The 23,688-nt window shown below is 45.2% G+C and overlaps 1 protein-coding gene across 3 annotated transcripts in view; it reads right to left on the reverse strand.

Moving 5' to 3' along the window:
- Positions 1-22,524, reverse strand: part of LOC143502813 (FERM, ARHGEF and pleckstrin domain-containing protein 1-like) — a 44,180-nt gene extending 21,656 nt beyond the window's left edge. Inside the window, exons 1-2 of one of the 3 annotated variants that reach the window (XM_076995547.1) lie at positions 22,267-22,524; positions 18,195-18,387 (exon numbers count right to left, since the gene is read on the reverse strand). In XM_076995547.1, coding sequence (XP_076851662.1) covers positions 18,195-18,362 — 168 coding nt within the window. In that variant the 5' untranslated portion in view covers positions 18,363-18,387; positions 22,267-22,524. Of the gene's footprint in view, positions 1-18,194; positions 18,388-19,531; positions 19,726-22,266 lie in introns of those variants that run through there. The other 2 variants (XM_076995545.1, XM_076995546.1) reach the window with 2 other exon arrangements.
- Between the last annotated feature and the right edge of the window lie 1,164 nt (positions 22,525-23,688).

A 23,688-nucleotide genomic window follows, 5' to 3' on the forward strand; every position in this document is an offset into this window, starting at 1 on the left:
CGATACCAGTATTACGGTCAATTGAGTTCCCCCTGTTCCCCCAAAACCGTGTATGCGTGAAATCATCACGCATTAGTCTGCTGCTGGGTTATTGCCTTTACTCGATGTATACACGTTATAATTGGGGTTTGGTTTTGTTTCTCTAGCTAAATTTAACTTTGCGTACTTGTGACTAATTGTGCTGCAGGAGTGGAAAGTAACTAATTACATTTACTCACATTACTGTAATTGAGTACTTTTTATGAGTAATTTGTAATTTTCTGAGTAGTTTTTGAAATATGTAATTTTTACTTTTACTTGAGTACATTTTGACCCAAATAGTTTTACTTCACTACATTTGAACGCCCTCACATTACTGAGTAAAAAAATATTGATGGTGAAAAATTAAATGCGGGCAGAGTCCCAGAACTGAAGGCCAATTGCATGGCCTTGCCTTGCGCGTGCTCTTTCCATTGTCTCAATCAGGTCGTAATCTGGTGCACTTTTTTCCAAAAGGATGAGATTGTTCTATTTTTAAATCTTCTATCAGGTTCTGTGGGATCCTGTGGACATTTTATTGTGAAAAGTGGAATCCTGTGGGCACTGAATTTTGAATAGTTGGATCCTGTGAGCATTTTAAATAGTGGAATCCTGTGCACATTTTGTTTTATTTTGAGATGTGGGATCTTGTGGTCATTTTATATTTTATTTTGAGTTGTGGCAACCTGTGGGCATTTAATTGTGAATAGTGGGATCCGGTGGGCACTATATTTTGAAGAGTTGGATCCTGTGAGCACTTACTTTTAAATTGTGGGATCCTATGAGCATTTTTTAATTTTTGATGTGGGATCCTGTGGGCATTTTATTGTGAGTGTGAATCCTGTTGCATTTTAGTTTGATTTGTGGCATCTTGTGGGCACTTAATTTTGTGTGCATTTTGTTTTTTGAATAATTTGTAATTTAAATTTCTTTATTCGTATCATGGTGTTGTCTGTTGGACAATAGGACTGAAAATTGTTTGCACTTTATGGTACAGGTTGTGAATGTCCTTGTTCTGTGAGGATGTATGTTCCTGAGCCCAGCTGATCTTTTTGCAAGTGTGAATGTGCACTTAAATACACTTTGAAATCGATTAAAACAACTTGTGCTGAATTTGGTTCATGAGTCATCCATGCATGAAATAACTGAAAGTAACTAAGTAACTTTTACTCAAATTACATTTTAAATGAAGTAATTTTGTACTTTTACTCGAGTAAATTTTAAGATGGGTAATTTTACTTTTACTCAGTAGATTTTAGGTAAAGTAATGATACTTTTACTCAATTACAATTTTTCAGTACTCTTTCCACCTCTGTTGTGCTGTAAATATCAGGTGTTTTAGCAGAGGATTCAATGTACAAAATTCATTTGCACTACTTTTTTAGCCTCTGTCTGTTTTAGTTAACTTGCTTGCTAGCTAGATTTAATGCGTCGGATCTAATATTTTAATTTTAGCTATTATTAAATTGCCTTTAAATTTCGCGCATGCACGGTTTTGGGGAGCAGGGAGAACTGAATTGACCGTAACACCGGCATATCGGAGCATGTAGTAAAGTTTTTAGTTATTTAGCCATGTTGAAAAGCGTTGTACTCTTGATAACAAGTAGCCAGCCTAATTAGGTGTGTTTGAATAATACACAATGGTTGGTAAGGAGAAACGGACCTGTTTATTTAGCAATTAATAAACTCAAAATAGACAAAATTATAAATAACAAACAGAAATGGCATCAGTAAAGCAAGGCTTAAAAAGCCATAATTGCAAATAATATTGTAAATTGCATTTTAAAAAGTGGTAGTTTGTCACGCTTTGCAAACGTTTCTGCCCAAGGGTTGTGTAGGACCTTTCTTTTTGTCTTCGGTTTTCTTTAGAAACTCTTCGTTGTTAATGGTGGTATTTCGCTAAATGCTTGATTAGATTGGTTGCATTAAAAGTTCTTGCAGCTTTACCACCATGTAAATTGACTTTACTGTGGCATATGTTGCACTCAACCTTTTCGTCTTTGTCGTCCTTTAAAAGGTAAAATAATCCCACACAACTGACATTTTTACCAATAACTTCAAATTTACATTTCCGTCTTAATAGTTAGGAGATGTCACTAAGCTAAATTGGGGAGATGCTATGCTCGTGTGCTGAAGGTATGCTGGAAAATGCGGACTGGATTTTACTCTCACTGGCAAAAACACAGCAAAAACTGGAATGGATAATCTAAATGGGTGCGCTGGATCAAACTAAAAAAAAACTGGATTGGGAGTCTGGATCGGCATTTTGTCATGCCTGCCGATCCAATATCGATACGCATTTTTTGCAAATATCGGTGGCCGATCCGATCAAAATATCGGATCGGGACAAGCCTATTCTACACTGTGTAATATTTCCCAATATGTTGTAGAACTTCTGGTGATGTTCTGACACTAAACATGTATAATCCACAAACTCATTCAAACCTTTGATATTTCCATATAATTGTGAAATAAAAAGACAAGTGAGGATGATTAAGAGGCGATAGAAGAAGGTGTGTGTGTGTGTGTTGGCATGGTATCAGTGGCATGATGCACCAACAAGAGCAGAAACTGGTCAAGCTTTTCTAATAAAAGCTGTCGAGCACACACACACACACGTGCACACACACACACACAAACAAGCGCACACACAGTCTTGTGACTATCATTTATGACTTTATTTCTGTTCACTCAGTCACTGTCAGTGAAAAAACTAAATGAAATAGCACTGTAGCAGAAAATCCAATATAAAATGACCTGCATCATTCTGTGAGCATGCACACACACACACACACACACACACACACACACACACACACACACACACACACACACACACACAAACCCTCTCACGGGCAGCAGGAAAATGAAAATGCAGTAGTGCAGATGTATATGCTGGTCATCATGTCAATCACATCACCATCTCCAGAGAGCAAAGAGAGACAGACAAAAGAGAGACAGACAGAGAGTGATCAGACAGATGGAGTGATCAAGAGAAAGAGAAATCAAAAGAGAAACAGACAAGGAGTGATCAAGAGAAAGAAAGACAGGTAGAGTGTAGGGATGTCCCGATCCAGCTTTTTGAACTTCCGATCCGATACCGATATTTATTTGCACTTCCGATCCGATACCGATATCGGCCGATACCGGCCTATCCGAGCATGTATTAAAGTTTAAAGTTATTTAGCCAACTTACTTTGTTGTCAAACTCATGTTGAAAAGCGTTTTACTCTTGATAACAAGTAGCCAGCTGAATTAGGTGTGTTTGAATAATACACAATGGTTGGTAAGGAGAAACTGACCTGTTTATTTAGCAATTAATAAACTCAAAATAGACAAAATATTAAATAACAAACAGAAATAGCATCAGTAAACCAAGGATTAAAAAGCCACAAGTGCAAATAATATTGTAAATTATATTAAAAAAAACACACAACCTGAGTGGAAAATAGGCTATTATTAACATTAACATCCATCAGTGCTCTTGAACAAGTGTAAACCAAAGCTTAAAAAAAAATCCGTGCACATATCGTAAACTAATTAAAAGCAAAATGCCTTCTACTCCACACTTTGCTGCTCCATCCCCATCTATACACTCCCTTCAATTCAAACGTTTCTGCCAGTGTTAGTTTTGTAGGACCTTTCTTTTTGTCTTCGGTTTTCATTAGAAACTCGTCATGTTGTTTATGGTGGTATTTCGCTAAATGCTTGATTAGATTGGTGGTATTAAAAGTTCTTACAGCTTTACCACAACGCTTGACTTTACTGTGGCATATGTTGCACTCTATCTCTTCGTCTTTGTCATCCTTTAAGGTAAAATAATCCCACACAACTGACCGATAACTTCAAATTTACACGGCGGTCCGAGATGCCACGGAGCTAAATTGGGGCAGAAACTACGCTCGTGTGCTGAAGGTGTGCTGGAAAATGCGGACCGGATTTTACTCTCACTAGCAAAAACTGGAATGGATTATCTAAATGGGTGCGCAGGAAAACCGGGATCGGACTTTTAAAAAACTGGATCGGGAGTCTGGATCGGCATTTTCTCGTGTCTGCCGATCCGATACCGATACGCATTTTTTGCTAATATCGGCGGCCGATCCGATCCAAATATCGGATCGGGACAACCCTAGTAGAGTGATCAAGAGAAAGAAAGAGTGATCAAGAGAAAGAGACAGATAGAGTGATCAAGAGAAAGAGATGGAGAGTGATCAAGAGAAAGAGAGACAGATAGAGAGTGATCAAAAGAGACAGACAGAGAGTGATCAAAAGAAACAAAGACAAATGGAGTGATCAAGAGAAAGAGTGATAGATAGAGGGTGATCAAGAGAAAGAGTGAGGGCTCTTATTTTCCTGCCACAGTGCAGCACTGCCAAGGCCAGAAGTGCCAACTCACACACTACTGCTTCCTCTCTTCCTCTCCTCCCTCTCTTCCACTCCTCATTACATCCCTCTCTACCCGTCTCTCTCTCTTCCCTCCTTTCCTCCTTCTCCTCTCTCTCGTGTTCTCTGGAGAGCTGATGCTCCGTCTCAGAGACACACTCTTTAATAACCTGGAGTTGGAGTGCTACCCAAGCAGCAGGTCTCCTCCAGCACACACACACACACACACACACACAAAGGCTGCATTTGCCAAACAAAAGCATGTTGTGCACCTCCTCAACGGAGGATACACCCATGACACAGGAAGGGTCAGTGTGTAGTAGCACAGGATTCACGGGGAGTGTTGGGTCTTGTGCAGGCTTGGGGTTGTGGGAGAGATCCATCTGCTTCACCACACACACACACACACACACACACACACACACACACACTCTCTCACACACTCACACTCTCTCACACACTCTCTCACACACTCTCTCACACACTCTCTCACACACTCACACACACTCACACACAGAACCATTGCCTGGGAACAAACAACTATCTGCATATTCTCTTGGTGTAAACCAGCATGCACTACCATGGGACATCCAGCTGGTGTGTGTGTGTGTGTGTGTGTTTAATTTTCCATTACCAAGCCATACAGGTCATCATGTGAGCACTGAGCTACTCAACAGCGCACCCTAGCGATCTGCCCACCGTCCAACCCAGCCGCTAAATACATCACACAGGTAGCGTAGTGCGATCACCCTTCGTCCTCCGTATGAAATGAGTAAACATGCTTTGCCATACCTGGATGAAACAAATGGAAAATGTGTTAACTTGTGTGGGTTGTGTATCCAGGTACCAGCATTAGCTGAGCTGTAAGGATGTCCTGATCATTACCACAGCAGGGGACGCTTAACACTCCACAAACAGCAGCTGCTATGTTCTGTTAGCGTGTTCGGCTGCTCACCCAGGAGCTCGGGTTTATGTTGCAGAATCTACCAGATGAGATGTGACACGTGGCTTTGAGGCACCTTACACACAATTAGGCCACAATTAAATTAGGACCTGATCACAAGTGTGCAGGCAGTCAGATTCCAGTGGCAAGGTACACACCTCTGGCTGTGACATAATCTCACACAGCCTCTAGATCCGATTTGTCTGGGATATTAAATTAACGCCATTAAATCCAACCCAACTCCCACAGCACAAGACAGACAGACTCCACAATACAGATTTAATTAGCCCACAGGTTGCCAAACCAGCCTACTTTCAGAACTGGGCCGGAGGAACTAACAAAATGAGCTTTTAGAGTTTACAGGCTGAAGTATGTCTCTGTGTAACGGCTTCGATGTTGCACGATCACCATTAATTGAGCCGCACGGTGTGGAGTGTCACGGCTACACGGATGTCACTACACGACTGAACACAATGCGTGTTAGTGAAGACTTGTGTTTGGGGTGTAGTGGAGGTTGTTGTTACTGAACGCTGTTGTGATTGGAGTGTAGTGGAGGCTGTTGTTACTGAACACTGTTGTGTTTGGAGTGTCGTTGTCTTCAAAGGTTCAGGTTTCAATCAGTCATCTGCTTCTCTACAGGCTAGCCAACAGATAAAATAATCTCCTTATCTCAATCCCCACAGTGTGATCGCTGGGTTTCAAAATCAGATCAGGTCACCAAAAAACATGTCAGAGGCCAGTCTTCATCTTTCTAGTAAAAAGAAACACAAACTCACTCTCTCACACACACACACACACACACACACTCTCTCTCACACACTCTCTCTCTCTATGAGTCCTGATGCAAAGCCAATGGGTTTACTGTATACAGAATAGGGTAAACCCCTTATCCCTGAGCAAACACCACCCCCTAATCTCTCTCTCTCACACACACACACACTGTATGTCCAGAGCTCAATGCACTTCCTGATGGGACAGTATTGTGGTGAGTAATACTTAGTTCCTGATGCCTGTGATACTATCGCTCTGTGGTAACGGTGGCCATGTTTACCACAAACACACACACACACACACACACACACACACACACACACACACACACACACTCTCACACACACACACACTCACACACGCACTCACACACGCACTCACACACGCACTCACACACGCACTCACACACGCACTCACCATACCACACACCTGGTGGTAGGGAACTGGTCTTGTGACCGGAGGGTCGTGGGTTCGATTCCCAGACCTGAGGCCATGACTGAGGTGCCCTTGAGCAAGGCACCCCAACTAACCCCAACTGCTCCCCGGGTGCCGGGCTAGGGCTGCCCACCGCTCTGGGCATGTGTGATCCACAGCCCCCTAGTAATCACTAGTGTGTGTGTGTGTGTGTGTTCTAACTGCACAGATGGGTTAAAAGCGGAGGACAAATTTCGATTGGGGTGAAAAAAATCACAATTGACAAAATATGACACACATACATACACATGCGCACACACATACATACACACACACACGCGCATACACATACATACACACACACTCTGACATTTTGGTCTTGAGACAGGAACCAAAAAATGGAAGTCTTTATGACAAGACTACACACATGAGCACGCACACAGGCAAGAGCAGTTGCCATGGCAACTTGGCGAGCAGGGCTCCTGGTGGATTGTGGGGCGTTAGGAGCGACAGCGTCTCACTCTGCTCACTGACGACAGGGCGGGACAGAAATAGGCCAAGATGCCAGACTCACAACCACAATGATGCTCTGTGCACAGAGGAGGCACATCAACACATTCCAGTGGGGCTTGTGGTCCCAGCAGGACACAGAGAGACCGGCGTGGAGAACCTTCTGTGTGGATACACCACCACCCTCCTCTTCATCCTCCCCTCCTCATCCTCCCACACCACCACGCTCCTCTTCATCCGCTCATCCTCCCACACCACCACCCTCCTCTTCATCCTCCCCTCCTCATCCTCCCACACCACCACCCTCCTCTTCATCCTCCCACACCACCACCCTCCTCTTCATCCTCCCACACCACCACGCTCATCTTCATCCTCCCACACCACCACCCTCCTCTTCATCCTCTCCTCCTCATCCTCCCACACCACCACCCTCCTCTTTATCCTCTCCTCCTTATCCTCCCACACCACCACGCTCCTCTTCATCCTCCCCTCTCCTCTTCATCCTCACACTGAGTGAGCATCCAGTGTAGGTCTGTCTGGACCAGTACCAGGGTCAGCAGGGCGGGGACGCGTCTCTCACACTGGTCCATCTGACACCATCTTAGTTGGCTCAGTTACATTTGTGTTCTGTCTAGGGGTGACCTGCAATAGTCGCTGATTCGACTATAGTCGACTATACCCCCTAGTCGACTATGAACGTCATAGTCGAATGTACCATTCTAACTGCATGGGGGTGCCCAAGGATGCAGCCAAGCATTAGTTGTTACATGAAATGTCTTTGTTTTCGTTATATATAGCCTTTTGTCAAATAAAATCATCCTAATTTCTGTTAACAAATATTAAAAAATGTTTTTATAAGCATCTTCTTTACTACACATTAATAAATGACACCCTGCAGTTGCACAATCCAAACCAGCGGAGCTGAACACGCTACAGAATACGCAGCATCTGCCGAGATTATAATGGCTACTAAAAAACTTCAAAAGTATTTTGAAAAACATAAAGATGAATCAAACAAAGTAAAGTGCAAGTTATGTCATCAACGTCTTTCATTTCGCACGACAACAACCAACATGGCATACCATTTAAAACGGGTAAGGTGAAAAAAAACATTTCAGCCGTTTGTTGTTTCGGTCGTGTCGTCTCGTCGCGGTGAGTCTCGGCAAGTAGGCTTATAAACATTTTTTGTTGTTGTTTGCTTTTAAACTCCGTTACTTGAACCTTTCCTTATATTTTTTTGCTGTTGTGTGGCAGTTTTTTTATATTTTCAGGCAGGCATATTTTATTTAAAATATTTTTGACATTTTGCACAGTGCCTATCTGACGATATACGCGATGCGTTCGATTTACGCAATGCGCACTGACGGTTAATGTTCTCTAACGTTTCATAAAAAATAAATGAGTAAATAAATAAAAGTTGAATAACACCGTGTTTATTCGTTTATCTGAGTGTTTTAGGTTTTTACTTTGAAGAGGAAAAAGTCCTGAATGAGAACGCGATCCCGTTTAATGTGCTCTAAAAAAACTAAAAAATAAATAAACCCGATTCGACTATTAGTCGACTAAAGGGAAAAGCTGACGAATCAGATTCGACTATGAAAATCCTTAGTTGAATACACCCCTAGTTCTGTCACATTCACACAAACACACGCACACACACACACACACTCACGCAAACACTCCCACGCACACGCTACCGAATCACGTTTCCATAGCAAAGTATCCAGCTCATCAGCTGTGAAGGAAGACATACTACGTGCCACATGCCGACATCAAAGTCAAGTCAAATTTATTTATATAGTGCTTTTCACAACACGTGTTGTCACAAAGCAGCTTTACAATCGTATGGGTCCAGATCCCTAATGAGCCAAAGGCGACAGTGGCAAGGAAAAACTCCATATGATGGAGGGGATTAGGAAGAAACCTTGGGAGGACCAAGACTCAAAAGTGAACTCCATTGGGCGGCCCGTTAGCACAAGTCCATATTTGTGGTCAAACGGGCACAAAATTTTTGACATCACCTCCACACCACTACCGCCTCTACACCTTCACACCACCACCGCCTCCACACCACCACCACCTTCACACCACCACCGCCTCCACACCACCACCTCCACCACATCTCCACACCTCCACCACATCTCCACACCTCCACCACACCTCCACCACACCACCACATCTCCACACCTCCACCACACCACCACCACATCTCCACACCTCCACCACATCTCCACACCTCCACCACACCTCCACCACACCACCACATCTCCACACCTAAACCACACCACCATCACATCTCCACACCTCCACCACACCTCCACATCTCCCCCACACCTCCACCACACCTCCACCACACCACCACACCTCCACCACCACCACACCTCCACACCTCCACCACATCTCCACCACACCTCCACCACACCACCACACCTCCACCACATCTCCACCACATCTCCACACCTCCACCACATCTCCACACCTCCACCACACCACCACACCTCCACCACATCTCCACACCTCCACCACAGCGTAAGACATCACACACACACACACACACACACACACACACACACACACACACACACACACACACACACACACACACACTTTCAGTCTAATAACGTCAGTGATCTCGGGCTTTGTCTGTAAAACCTCAGGCTTACAACTGGGCAGAATCAGATGGTATGTGACCAAGCTCTTTTCCTAAGGCATGGATAACGCAACGGGGCACCAATCATCATAGCCATCTTCATCATCATCATCATCGCCAGCACCTCTGGCTTAAGCGTAGGACAGAAGCAGAGGGAGAGGGAGGGAGGGATCGCCTGCCTCACGTTAATACTCATACGCTGCTGGTTTGGTCAGGCAGAAGTGACCGGGACGTGATGGAAGGGGCCAGCTGTCCAGGCCGTAAGAGAGGACGTCCCTTCAGCGGCGTCCAGCGTGCGTCCCCCTTCACCGTGACGGATCACGGCTCAGCAGATGTGAGCCAGAGAACAAGAATAGCATCACAGTGGGAACTTCCTGTGTACAGCCTACTGTATTCAGAGCAGCACGGCCATGCAAACACACACACACACACACACACACACACACACACACACACACAGACACACACACACACACACACACACGTATGCACACGTGCAAGTGTGCACACACATGCGGATGCACGCACACACACCAGATATGCCTTATGGGAAGCGACAATCTGTGCACGGCGTCAACAGTCAACCTATTCAGTCCCATCTCAACCTGGCCTCCCCATGGAGACTCATCGCCATAGCTACAGCTGCTGGAATGCAGTTTTACTGTATTCAGCAGGAATTTCACAATTTTCAGATGGAAATTCATTCATAAAAGCATCTGGAGAAATGTCTTCTCCATAGAAACTAGGACTTTGAAATACAGCTTCCTTTTCTTGTTTTTTGCAAACATTATACCTCATAATACTGAGGTTTTTATTATATACAAATTGGCTGTGTGAGAATTAAAACTTTAGTTGTGTGCTATGAGCATCTCAGACATCACAGGGTCACTAATGCATTTCTAGTATAACGCAGGGCCCTACACAACTGCTGTATGTGAGAATATAGCAGTTTTATTCCTATCCTGACCCCACGCACGCACACAAACCTCCCCCTGGTCCTGCTACATAGAATACCAATAAGGAGGAGCAGTTTCAGGAAAACTACAGGGTGCTTCTGTGCAGGGTGCAGACAACCCACACTTAACTATTTCACACTACATAAGCAAAAGACCCGTGCGTGTGTGTGTGTGTGTGTGTATGTGTGTGTGTGCGTGTGTATCACAGGACTGATGAAGTGTCCCAGTTTTCTCCCTTCTACAGGATAAAGGTTAATTTGAAGTGCTACTGGAACAGTGGCTGAGTGTGCCTGTGTGCCTCTGTGTGTGTGTGTGTGTGTGTGTGTGTGTGTGTGTGTGTGTGACCTGATTTCTTAGCTTTGCTCAACCCGTACTCATTATACATGTAGAATCATTGCGCCACATGTCCACTATTATGGGTTCAGACCACGGAGGTTGCAGAGCAGGACAGATGAGGTCACCTTCTCCAGAGCAGGACAGATGAGGTCACCTTCTCCAGAGCAGGACAGATGAGGTCACCTTCTCCAGAGCAGGACAGATGAGGTCACCTTCTCCAAAGACATTTTCAAGCATGATTCTAAATTATAAATGATGCATTTGTGTACACAGAGTAGATTTCCTACTATTCTAACAGAACCCTCAGAAAGTCTTCCAAAACAGCGTCAGACTCACTGTGATGGAGTGAGTTCAGGACAGTAAGCATGTAACCAGCTCCGACATTCTTGAGCTCCTCCCCCCCTCTTCCAGGAGCTCCTCCCCCCTCTTCCACGAGCTCCTCCCCATCTTCACTGAAGCACAGAAACCCGTTTGTTTCCCATTGTGTAGATTTACTGCTAGCGTACTGCAGCTGCTGGACAGAGAAACATTCCCTGCTCCACACTCCCATATAAAAGATGTGAAAAGACCATCGCCTTCAAAAACCAGAACTTCACTGTATGTTCTCGTGTGTCGTTGGTTTTTGACCTACAGGAGGAATCTGTGCTACGTCTGATCTCTGGAGCGACTAGCCGTGGCTACGGGGCGTACGCAATGTGGCGAGGGAACTCTGGGATACAACCGCAGTTGCGCAGACTGGATTTACATGCGTCCGTTTAGGAGAACTCTGTCTGTGACGTGTGTGTGAAAGAGCAGAACTTCCCCCTGAGAGCAACATGGGCCCACGCTCGTCCTTTAAAGGGGGATTTCCAGCCCGTTTTCCAAAATGAAACTGGCCGTTCTGGGCGGGGGTGGAGTGGTACAGTAGTGCCCGGCGCTTGAGATGGCCAGTGTGATTGTCATTTAAGTGGAACAGAGGCAACACACCCACCCACGCCCACACATACAACACACACACTCGCGTACACACACACGCACACACGCATCTGGTTGGAGCAGATAAACAATGATCCATTTCACTTCCTTGGGAATAACCTACAGGACACAAACAAGCAAGCAGCCATCAGCTACAGCAGAGTTACTGTCCAGTAGCAAATAAAACCCAACAGAACGATCCTCTCTCCTCTGCCGGCCTGCCAAATCCCGGTAATTAGCAAACCCACAGCTCAATCTGCCACAGTTCTCCACTCCGTTACACAGGGCAGTAAAGCGTATTGTGAGCAGAGCTCCATCCTTTTTCCTCTACACTCTCCTCACTCAATCATTCTTGTAGAAGATAGTCCAGGGGTATTTATGTACTGTTAGAAAACCATCTTCTTTTTCTTACAGGTCATTAGCAGAGGTCGAGCTGGTCTTTCTTGCTCTTTATTGTGGTTCATGTGTATCTTCTGGATAGAGTTCTGCTGCTGTGTCTCCCCACTGTCTGCTAGTGTTGTCCACATTACTTTGGGAATGCGTTTTGTATGTCGACATCTACTTTTAAAATATTTACAAAAATCTTTCAATTTTGTTTCGTAAAAAAAACACGCAGTTCAGATCTCCAAGTGCTTCCTTGCTTATCTGCCACTTCCTGCCTGAAGAGGAAGTGCTGTATTAATGGGTCAGACTGCCCTAAAGGCGACTGGTGCACTTCAGGCTCTGCCCAGCGGAAGCTTCATCCACACGCCCATCAGCTCAAACCAAACATCATCTTCCAGCGGACATTGCAGTCACACTCACCCCTCAGGCAGAACGCATCGGAACGGAGAGGCACCAGAACCCTGGTCCAGTCCGACCAGACCCGGCACAGTGGTTTCCCGTGCTCCGATACGTCCCGAACGCCTCATACGAGGCACCTGCTCGTGCAGCGATGCCACTGCAGGACGTGTGTGCACTCAATGCGCACGATAAATCATGTCGCGGGCGGGAGGGAGGTGGTGACGGGCCAGAACGGAGGCAGACGTCCACCAGAACTCTGGCCGCTGGAGCGAACACAAACTCTGCACTGCGCGTGTGCTGTTGGACCAGCAAGCACAGGATTAAATCCAGAATAGCTAAGAATACATTTTCCAAAGAATTTTCCAACGCGCTGGCCAGCTGAGGAATGTTGGGTTTGGAGTCAATGGACAAGCCCAACGTTAATCATCGATTACTCGGAAAACAAGTTGCCTGGAGTTTGTGTCCGGACTCAAGGACACTGCGGCTGCTCTGCTCATTTGTCCTGGTCAGGAGTAGGTCCATCAGGGCACGGGACACCGGGACGTCTGAATGCTGGACATAACGTATTCATTTTTAATTGCTGGACAGTGGACACACATTCCGCAGGGCCTCGACGGCCCTGTGGAAGGACGTGTCTGTAAGGCGCTGGTCCGTGTTATTTGGGTGATAAAATGCGGAGAACCACATATGGCTCACTTTCAAAAGATTCCAAACTGGTTGTATCATCGAGCGATTGAAAATAGAGAAGACTGAAAAAGCGCTGAAATGATCACTGTGTCTGAAACATCTCTCACAGAGGTTTAGAAATGTCGTTGCTTATGAAACAAGTTTTGATCATTTTATCTTTGCCATTTAGAAATGTTAAAACAGCAACAACAATAAAGTTGTGGTAATAATAACAACACCAGTAGTCATAGTAACAGTAGTATGACAGTCAGCATCATCACGACCATAAACTACTAAACGTGCGTGTGCTATGTCCCAAACCCAACTACCACACGGCCCCGGCACGCTGAAGTCACCCCCGCCCTGTGGCCTGAAGAACACCACCATCTTACCAACATCTTACTCACAATGCTTTCACTACCCGATTCACAGGGACACAGGAGAGTGGTGCAGCAGAGGTCATGTGACAAGTGGGCTGGCAATGCCACCAATCAGAGAGCACCTTGCAGACACTTGTTTAATGTACCTTGGGCTGCTCTAATCCAGCAGGCCAATAGGCTTTCATCATGATCTGGGTCTCACCATAAAGAAGACGAAGAATAAGAGAGCCACCACTTTAGTATAGTCATTCCTAATGGCAATATATTATTACATTAGCACAGTAGTCCTTGTAATGCAATGTAATGAAGGTCTGTAGAGTTCCACTAATCTTTATGTAAGAACGTGTTTTGTGAGCACCTAAACACATCTGTACACTGATAACTGAAAAAAGGAAGCGCATCAGATATGTTCAGATATGATCTTACACAGCGACTAGAAAGCACGTTGTAAATGTCTCCCTCACGCCAAAAGAACCCGTTCTGGAGTCCCTTTTGGAAAATCTCTTAACGGCGGCTGTTATATTACAGCACAAATGACCCTTGTACGTTTACCTCACTTTGACCGAGTCCAGCCCTCCACATTTACGGAGACGAGGTCTCACACAGGGCAAGCACACAGGCACAAAGTGTGAAGTTTGGAAAAACACAGTCCTTAGTCATGGCCAAGTGGCAACGCCAAAATACTGGAGGGTGCAGCAAAAGGTTCATGTGAGCAGCTGCACCGCGGACCTGTGGACCAGGGAGCAGTAACACGGCACAGTGCAGCTGCTGTGGTGTGGGGACGGGGTTTCAGTCGGAGGAGCCGGGCTTTAGCCAAAGTAAACTCAGCACAATACGCAGCCTCAGCCTGCCCCCCCACCTTAGTCATTACACACACACACACGTACACTCCCACACTCTCTGACCCGCGCACTCACACACACGCTGTACCTCTCTCACATTCCATTTCCTTCTGCCTCATTCCTTCTCGCCTCAGAAGCGGTTTTGACAAAACTGCGAGACTGCCGCTTCCCAGTGTAAAAATAAACATGCGATTTCGGACTCCACCCGGTGCGAAGGTAACGCGGCTGGACGCTCACATGGCTGGACGCTCACGCGGAGTGGCGGACGTCCTGCCAGCTCCACCCAGGCGGGAGGTCCCCACCCACGCGGGAAGGACCCCACACTGGCGTGGAGGACCCCACACTCACGGGGAGGACCCCACACTGGCGAGGAGGACCCCACACTCACCGGAGCAGGAGAATCTCATGGCTCACAGTAGGGGTGCACGATATGGACTAGAATTGTGATGTGCGATAACATTGTTGGATATCCCGATATCGATGTGAACCACGATAAATTAAGATTAAAATACAGAAATGTAGTGTCTCTGAACAGCAGCACGTTAATTTGTTTGGTTTTTTTACTGTGTAATGAATCCAGAATAATTCCAAATATTTTGCAGGTTTATAATAGATTCAATCTAGGTTTATACTTTCATGAGTGACCGTAGTGCGTGACTCCGCACACCTGACACACGTGACATTCTTTGCAGTGTTGTCCGAAACGATATTTAGGCCTATTAGTATAAAAACACACCCCTCAAATACAGGGGAATGAACATTTACCTGACCAATTTTAATGTTGCTTTGTGTTTCAGGTTTGAAAAGTGCTGGAATTTAGGCTAAAGTACTTGAAAATGCTTGAAATTGTAACTACAACAAATATCTGTCTGACTGAACAATTCTCTTGTATTAAGTTAACAAATATGAGCCTCTTGTAATTCCAGGACGAAACATGAGAGAACGTGAAGACGTTAAGATTGGGCGTTTTGAAAATAACCAACCATTAAATAATGTGATAAAAAAAGAGAATTATTTTGAATAATTTCGAGTATATGTATAAATATTTAACTTAATTAAGTTTAACGTGCTGGGAAATATTAAAATGGACCTTGAAAGTGACGTACAAGTGCTTTAATTCCACCTTGTAAAGGTGTATGAACCCTGCAAACATGACTGTTCATTGCGCTGAGGCACGGCGTGCGCAAAGTTACAAAATTTGAGAGGTGCATGACCTCGCGAATCAACAGCGCGTTTCAAGCATTTTCATGGGCGGCGCCACCGCGATTATGCCATTTTCGCTACTGATTTTATGGCGCATTTCCACTAGGGCCTGCTTGGCGCGGTACGGTTCGATTCGCGACGGTTTGTGAGTGTTTCCATTAGTACCAGTTCCCTGTGAGCCGGCCCTTTTGGGTACTATTTTCGTACCGACGAAAATTTCGCTCGAGGTTCTAACCGTTCCGAAGCGGTACAGTTCTGTGACGTGGAGGAACAGCATGACACTGATTGGCCAGGGAGTGTCGTCACTGGTTGCGTCAGGAGAGCGACTCCTCCGCTATGCTATGGACTACTCAGCCATTTTTAAAACCCAAGGAGCGAAGTCTGTTCCCTGGTCAAACGCCGAGGAACAAACCTTTCTGTTAATAATCAGCGATCAAAAAATCCAGGGCGAACTGGACGGGGCCACTAGAAATGTAAAGGTTTTTAGCGAGGTTTCCGCGCTAATGGCCACTCATGACTACCAGCGGTCCGTTCAGCAGTGCCGGTCGGTCCAAGCTAAAAAAGCTTAAAGCGATTACCGGGCGGTGAAGGACCATAACGGACGCAGCGGAGCAAACCGCAAAGACTGGAAACGGTTCCAGCAAATGGATGTCATATACGGTCACCGGCCAGCCAGTAACGGAAGAGAAAACGTGCTGGACAATGTCGGTGCTGGAGGCCACGGAGAATGGTGAGTGTATTATGATTTCAGTTTTACTACTAGGCTCGTAAAAGATGTAATATGAACGTAATATGAACGCATCTATTGTAAACGCAGGAATTTAGAGCTGTGTTTGTAGTTAATGTTACCACCACAGTCACTACTGTACAATAGCTAGTTCTTAGCCTTGCTAGCTGCTAGTTAGCTGTAGCCATAAACACAGCATGCGCAGTGATGACGTGCTACACATTTTGTGCAGTTACGCTATATTGTTGTTGCTTTCACGGGAATGCTTGTGTTTAATATTTGTTATTTTTTACGTTCAAGATTCCCCTTCCACTGACGAGGCGAGCGGAGTTGGCCGAAAATGTTTCCTTCAACCGGGCTTTCCTCGGGATGCTTGGCGAACTTGTGAACACCATGCGAGACAGACGCCAGTAAAAGCACACAAAATGTTGCTTGTAGTACTATAAATATTTATTTCATATAAAGCTATACGTATATATTTGCTTTTTGCACTTTTTTAAACTATAACTATATTATTTACATATGTTGTACTTTAAATATCTATATTTCATAATAAAGTTTGATTTCATTTGATTGTATGACTGATGCTTTTTATGCAGGGTGTGTTCAGCCTGTTTGAGTAATACCAAATTATCAATAATTAGAGCAACCACATACAATAATGAAGATAAAGATAAATAAGATACAATAATGCTATGTGTTAAGGGCATCGACCGGTGTTGTGGTCGTATACAAATGATGTCACGACACTACAACCCGCGCGCCAACAGCGACTCCACCCACATTGTGTTGGTCCACCATTGTAATGGAAACACAACGCGACCGTACCGTTCCGTTGCGAATCGACCCGTATCGAACCGTACCGCGCCAAGCAGGCCCTAGTGGAAATGCGCCATTAGTTTAGCCTTTTTTTTGTTAAAAAATGTGTAGTCTGATGCACTTTCTGCCATTCTCACCGCTGTGTACTGAGTAGCTGAACCGGAGCAGAGTTGCGCATGCGCGAGTCAGTTTCTCCGTTAGCTTGCCTTTTATCGGCAATAAGCAAACGCACACGGTATGATAACCGTGCACTTTAATACCAAGGTATACCGTGAAACCGGTTACCACTGCAACCCTACTCACGGGGAGTACCCCACACTGGCGAGGAGGACCCCACACTCACCGGAGCAGGAGAATCTCATGGCTCACAGCAAACATTGAAACGCTGTGGCAGTGGCAAACTTTGGGGTCACACATTCATCTCACACACCGGAAAAAACAAAAGCCCACAGGGCACTCTGGCAGCATGCTGGAGGTAGCCAAATGTCTCAAAATATCAGCAAGAGCATTTGGTCTCTCAGTAATACAAACTATTCATGTCAAACGACTTTAAATAGTATCGGAATTTGACAGACGGCAGGCAGCATTAGCGGAAACAGTGGCTGCAGGCACTCTGGAACAGAACCATCACGCTTTCTGCTCAATGATGCAAGAAGCGACTTTAAGCTCCATTTGGTTACCATGTCAACAAGAAGCTGCAGTCAGTTCTCTCCTTCATGCTCTGGCGGTACATCCAGCACTGAAACACAATGGTGCATGCGGGACCATTCAAGAGGCACTGGACCTCTTCGACACGCAAAGCGGGCGGCCGCCATATGGGGGGGGGAGCAGCTACTCACGGAGACGTTGAATATCTCCTCGGAGTCATCCAGCATGCGCACCCTGACGGTCACGCGCCGGCCGGTGGGCGTGGCCTGCTTTTGCCCCGCCTCCAGCGTGCTGATGCCCAGAGTGTCGGGGGCACCAAGCCGCTGCCCCGCTGTTGAAGTCGGCTCCTGCTCCACCATGGTCTTCCTCACCTTCTCCGCAGGCCTGGCGGAAACACACACACACACACACACACACACTTAGATTTGGCTGTACAGGTCTATGGCAGGACAAGTACCCTGACTCTCCTGCTCTGTAATTAAATCATAATAAAGCCATGGGGTGCCAACCACGGCAGGCCGCCACCCGAAGGCACGCTAGTCTGGACGGACTCCGCCCTTCAGACGGGGAGGGGGGAGTAGGAGGGGCTTCACCAATCAGATTTAACTTGCAATCCACTCCACACAAGGAGATGGAACAGGGGCAACATTAAGGCATTCGAGGAACGCCTGCTACGTGGCAGCATGGCAAATTTCAATGCAGAAACAACACATTGTTTATCAGACCGTCTTGGAGGATGTATCTCTGTAAACCTGCCCAGTGATCCTAACCTTCTTGGTTTGTAGTGGGTCTGACAAACTCAGCGGATACTCCGCGCTGCTGTCGTTAGGCAGGTCACAGAGATCCAGTCTGACATGTTCTTCCGTACTGCAGTAGCAGGGAGCACCAAGCAAGCTTACAACCCACTGGAATTTTAGCTGCGTGCACTGAGATGGCAATAACACCTTTTTACATGTTTAAGACTCTTGGGAGGCTTCTGGCAACTCACAAATGCAGATACCCCCAAAAGCTGAAACTGTGATTTTACCATTTACTGAAATTGTCATTTAAAAGCAGCTAATCAAAATGTATGCATTCAAAACATTTCAATGGTCCTTTCTCGCCATAGTTTATCATCATAAGCTACTAGACTGGCTCCAATCTCCTACTGTCTGAAGAATAGATTTTCCTGATTCAAATAGCTTCAAATTGGATAATAGTAAAATGTCTATTTGATTAGCTGAATTCTGGAGTGCTTCCTGGAGTTCACTTAGGCACAGAATCAAGTTTAGACCACACCGAGAATGGGAACTTTAGGACCCAGAGGAGCCCTTTCAGAATAATGCTGCCCTAAGGGACAGTCATTTAAAAAGCCACCATCTTATGCGGGGGCTCAAATTACTACCAACACTTTTCAGGGGGACACACCTAGGATACACATTAGTTAAATGATACCAGACTTGCCTTCAAAAGACCAATTTCCCAAAAGGTCGCACATATTTTAATGCGATACTCTTAATGAGACCTTGCACAGAAAAGACAGACTCACCCTTAGCACTTTGCTGAAATTCAATATCCTTCGTAACAACAACCAACCACACAAGGCCTGGGCTTCCAGAGAGGTGTCTCTTTGCTCTGCTTGTGTGCGCTTGTGTTGACACAGAAGAGGCCCGAAGAAGTTTTGGTACCAGTGCTAACTTCTAGAGACGTTCTGAGAGACCCTGTGGCCAGTTAAATGGAAAACCTACCCTCTCCTCTCACTCTCTCCCCTCACTCTCCGAATCAGAGTTCTGTTCCACTCTGTTTATCACACATTCCAGCACAGTGATGTCACCACGAGACCTCAGCAACATGGGGGGGGATCAGAGACAGAGGAGAGGGCAATGATGAGAGAGAGACAGACAGAGAGAGAGACAGACAGAGAGAGTGACAGACAGAGAGACAGACAGACAGAGAAAGGTAAACCCAACGAGGGCGAATTGTTCTCCACAGGTTCAAAGTATCTTCTATTCCTTATCTAGCCATAGAAACACAATATGTCCTTCCCATACAGTGAAATAACTGCAATATGATCACTTTTTTATCTTAACAAGTCACATATAATTCTAACCGTACAATGACTTTAAACTACTTCATGGTAATGACCCATTGCGTATGGCTCTGTGGTCCTTTACCCACAGGTCTGAAGACATTGGCCAACATAAGGTCCTACCCACACGCTTACAATGGACAGGAGAATTCCTGAATGGCTGTTATGACCATGCAGGCAATGTGTGATGAGATCATAGCTGCTGACCTTCTGAAACCCACACAGGTTCCTTGTGAGGCACAGGGTCACCGAGTGATGGGGGAGCAGAGAGACCATCTCCCGCATGAACTGAACTAAGAGGGTTGCAACTGCAGTCAAGTCACAAGATGGTACACAATGGTCTCTACGAAGCTGCCAGACCATCACATATTTGTCTCAGAAACTCTCTTTGCGGTCAGCCACGGTAGACATTTATTCATTTTCCCTCTACAAAGGTCAAGTAAGCATTAACTGAAACCCTCCAAGCACTTAAAGGTGAAATTCATTGTCAAGAGTGAGAGATTGACTCAGGATATCAAATACCCAAAGCAGCTGTATTATACCCTGGTGCAGATACTTAGCAGTTACTTTAGATTTATTTCATGCACCAATCAATACCACATGCTTACAACTACACAATAAACAAACAAGCAGATTAATACATTATTATATTTCCCAGGCGTCAGTTTTTCATCATTCTGAATAAGTTTCACTTTCAAACAAAATATGGGGTCCTACTAGAACCCTGCAATGTTTAGTTTAGAATTGGTCATCTCCCAAGTCCAACAGTATTTACTGCCAACCCCAAAAGTGTAAAATCTAGATAGTCTAAGTTTGTTGACTTCTTGGCTTCCGTTATGCCTTCCTGCTCATAAATCAAGTAATGTAACACAAAATTTCCCTCTGTGTCTTTCTCTCCCTCTTTTTTTCCACTCATTCCCTCTTGTCCTCTTCTTCTCTCGCTCTTTATTTGAATCCTGTGGCCTAGTGCAGTTTCCTGGTTATTACTGCAGATAGACGTGTGAGCGGATGCAGAGCAGAGGAGCATCTTCCTTCAAAACAAACCCACTCAAAACAGGAGGGGCTCGCAGCGGCCGGAAAGACTGTGACCCCACTGGGGTCCCAGCTGGCTTTGAAGTTGTTTACAAAGAAAATTCCATAAAAGAATGTAAAAGATTTGAAACAGGGAGAGAGAGAGAGAGAGAGAGAGAGAGAGAGAGAGAGAGAGAGAGAGATATTTTGGATTGTACAGAAACAGTTGATTCTCTGTTCCTGCTCCACAAGCCTTCTGCTTCCCTCTCCCTGGACGTGGTGGCTCTAAACCCCTCACACACGTTTAGGTGTGGCCCAACCGTCATGCCATTTGATGGGGGGGGGGGGGGGGGGTGAAGGTCCAGAACATAGAAGATCTAACTTCTCATGATTGTAGATGGAGTGCAAGTTCTTCTAGTTCATGTCTTGAAACGGTCGAGTTGTTCTTTTGGCAAACAGCTGAAGTAAATGAATCTGATGGTTTAACAGGTGTAAATGCAAATGATGTTACACCATGAAACACCCTAATAATGACTGGACCTAGTTGGGCAGAACCTCACAACCACTGAAAGAAACTGCCACGAACCTCGGGTGTGATACGGAAACATTTGTTTTAAATTATTAACCGGGCTACAACGTTAGCCCAAGTCACCGAGCTTGTCTCGGGTTTTAACCCATTTTAACGTGCAAAGGCGTGAAAACTCGTCCGAATAATCGAATATCTGCACGAATATTAAAGACCGTGTGTAACTTAGCTCGCCTTTGTGGGAATGGAGAGGTTGTTCCTACACCAGATATGAGTCCACAGAGACTCTCTAACCCACAGTTCGGTTATTATTTCCCCACCAAAATGTCCACGATTCAGTCACTGGGCTACATTGAGTCGCACCAGCGGAGCCGAACCCCACGACGTCCAGAACGGACTCCGAAGGTCGAAAGTGGTCACGAAATATCAAAAACCTCCGGCTAAGCTGCTCCAAACGTCGGAGGTCAACGGGAGATATAGTACCGTTGACGGGAGACGTGGCTGCTGAGGTGAGGGGGGACGGAAACGTCCGTGGACGTGTTGTGTCCACACCGTCAACGCGGTTCCGACTCTAATGTAACCGAGTCGTATCGCTCGCTACATTTAACACATAATCTCTCGAACACGTTAGAGATACAGTAATGTCGCAGTTACTCACCCCCGGGTCCAAAACACGGGCTTGCACCGGGATTATTCCCCCTTAACAGTCCTAAACGAGGCCCTAAGATAAAACACCACTCCGGGTGGACCTTGAACGCTGGCCCAGCCCAAACCGCTTCACAAACGGGTCACACGGAGAAGAGCGTCTTCGCGGTCGCCATGTCGGCCGGTACCGTGGAGACAGGATTACGGCGGACCGAGATCCACAGTCGGCTCGGTGGTCGGACAATAAAAGACGCGCAGTGCCTCCAGCCACCGTAACCGGCATAGCAACTACTCCACAATTCAGGAATGTGTGCACATACCGCCACCTAGCGGCAAACGCTATTTTAACTGTTGTGGATATATTGTATCTATACATTATATTGTTACAGATTTGCCTTAAAAGTATATTCAGCTAACACACTATTCAGTCGTGTGGTCAGTGTTATCTTGTCTAATAACCAAGCACGTTTTGACATTTGTTCCATTAGTTTCAAAGTTACATTAGTAGACCGGACACCAGTGTAGTAATTACAGTGTATCAAGAAATTACGTCACATTTTTGAGTATTACATTTTTGAATATCAAAAATGATCTATCTTATTGTGGCATTCAATATTATCACCTAATTATTCTTAATGCCTTTAAATGATACTTTAGGCATCATTGACTTAAAAAAAAAAGTAAAATTAGGAGTAAAATTACAATAAGTGGTTTGTAGAATATGTGGATTTTCAAGTAAAGTTAAGCCGTTAACAGTGTGTTCAGTGGATTGACTATATGGTCTGAGATTAGTTTTTCTGCTGGTCTGACAGTAGTTAAGTTGATGATTTATGCTGTATTGTTAAGTCACTGGTGGTAAATAACTTTTGCAGAGGGATATCAAACGCGCTAAATTATTATACAATTATGATGATTTTACTATGCATATACCTCTATGAAAAGTAAATGATGTTATCACAAAACAGCAGGACCACATGTGAATATCATCAAAGTTCTCTCTGCTAATAGCATGAAGCGTGTGTGTTCTTGAATTTCAGTAGAACTACTCCCTACTTCCCTTTCCAAGAGTCTAGGTTTTTACTGTGTGAATTTGAGCTAAGCACACGTTAATGAGTCTGTGAATCAGTTATCGTCTTGTTTGTTTCTGCATTGGCAGGACTCCCTGTGATACTACCAACTCACAATATGGATAACCCACTTATGTTTGTGCTTTATTCTCTTACAGTATTCTCCTGTAGAACATCCTTTTCAAATATGAGACACGTTTGCTGTAAGCCAGCCAGTAAACGTGCCACAACCTTAAACCAAATCAACCGCTCAAAGGTGATAACTGAAACCATAGTATAATGTTACTCAAGTGGAAAACACATTAAAAGAGTTTCCTTCTGACTCTGCATATAATCCGGTGTTAGGTGATCTATGAAACTGGTGTTTC

The sequence above is a fragment of the Brachyhypopomus gauderio genome, unplaced genomic scaffold (genome assembly GCF_052324685.1).
Source record: "Brachyhypopomus gauderio isolate BG-103 unplaced genomic scaffold, BGAUD_0.2 sc215, whole genome shotgun sequence".
In the NCBI taxonomy this organism is placed as follows: domain Eukaryota; kingdom Metazoa; phylum Chordata; class Actinopteri; order Gymnotiformes; family Hypopomidae; genus Brachyhypopomus; species Brachyhypopomus gauderio.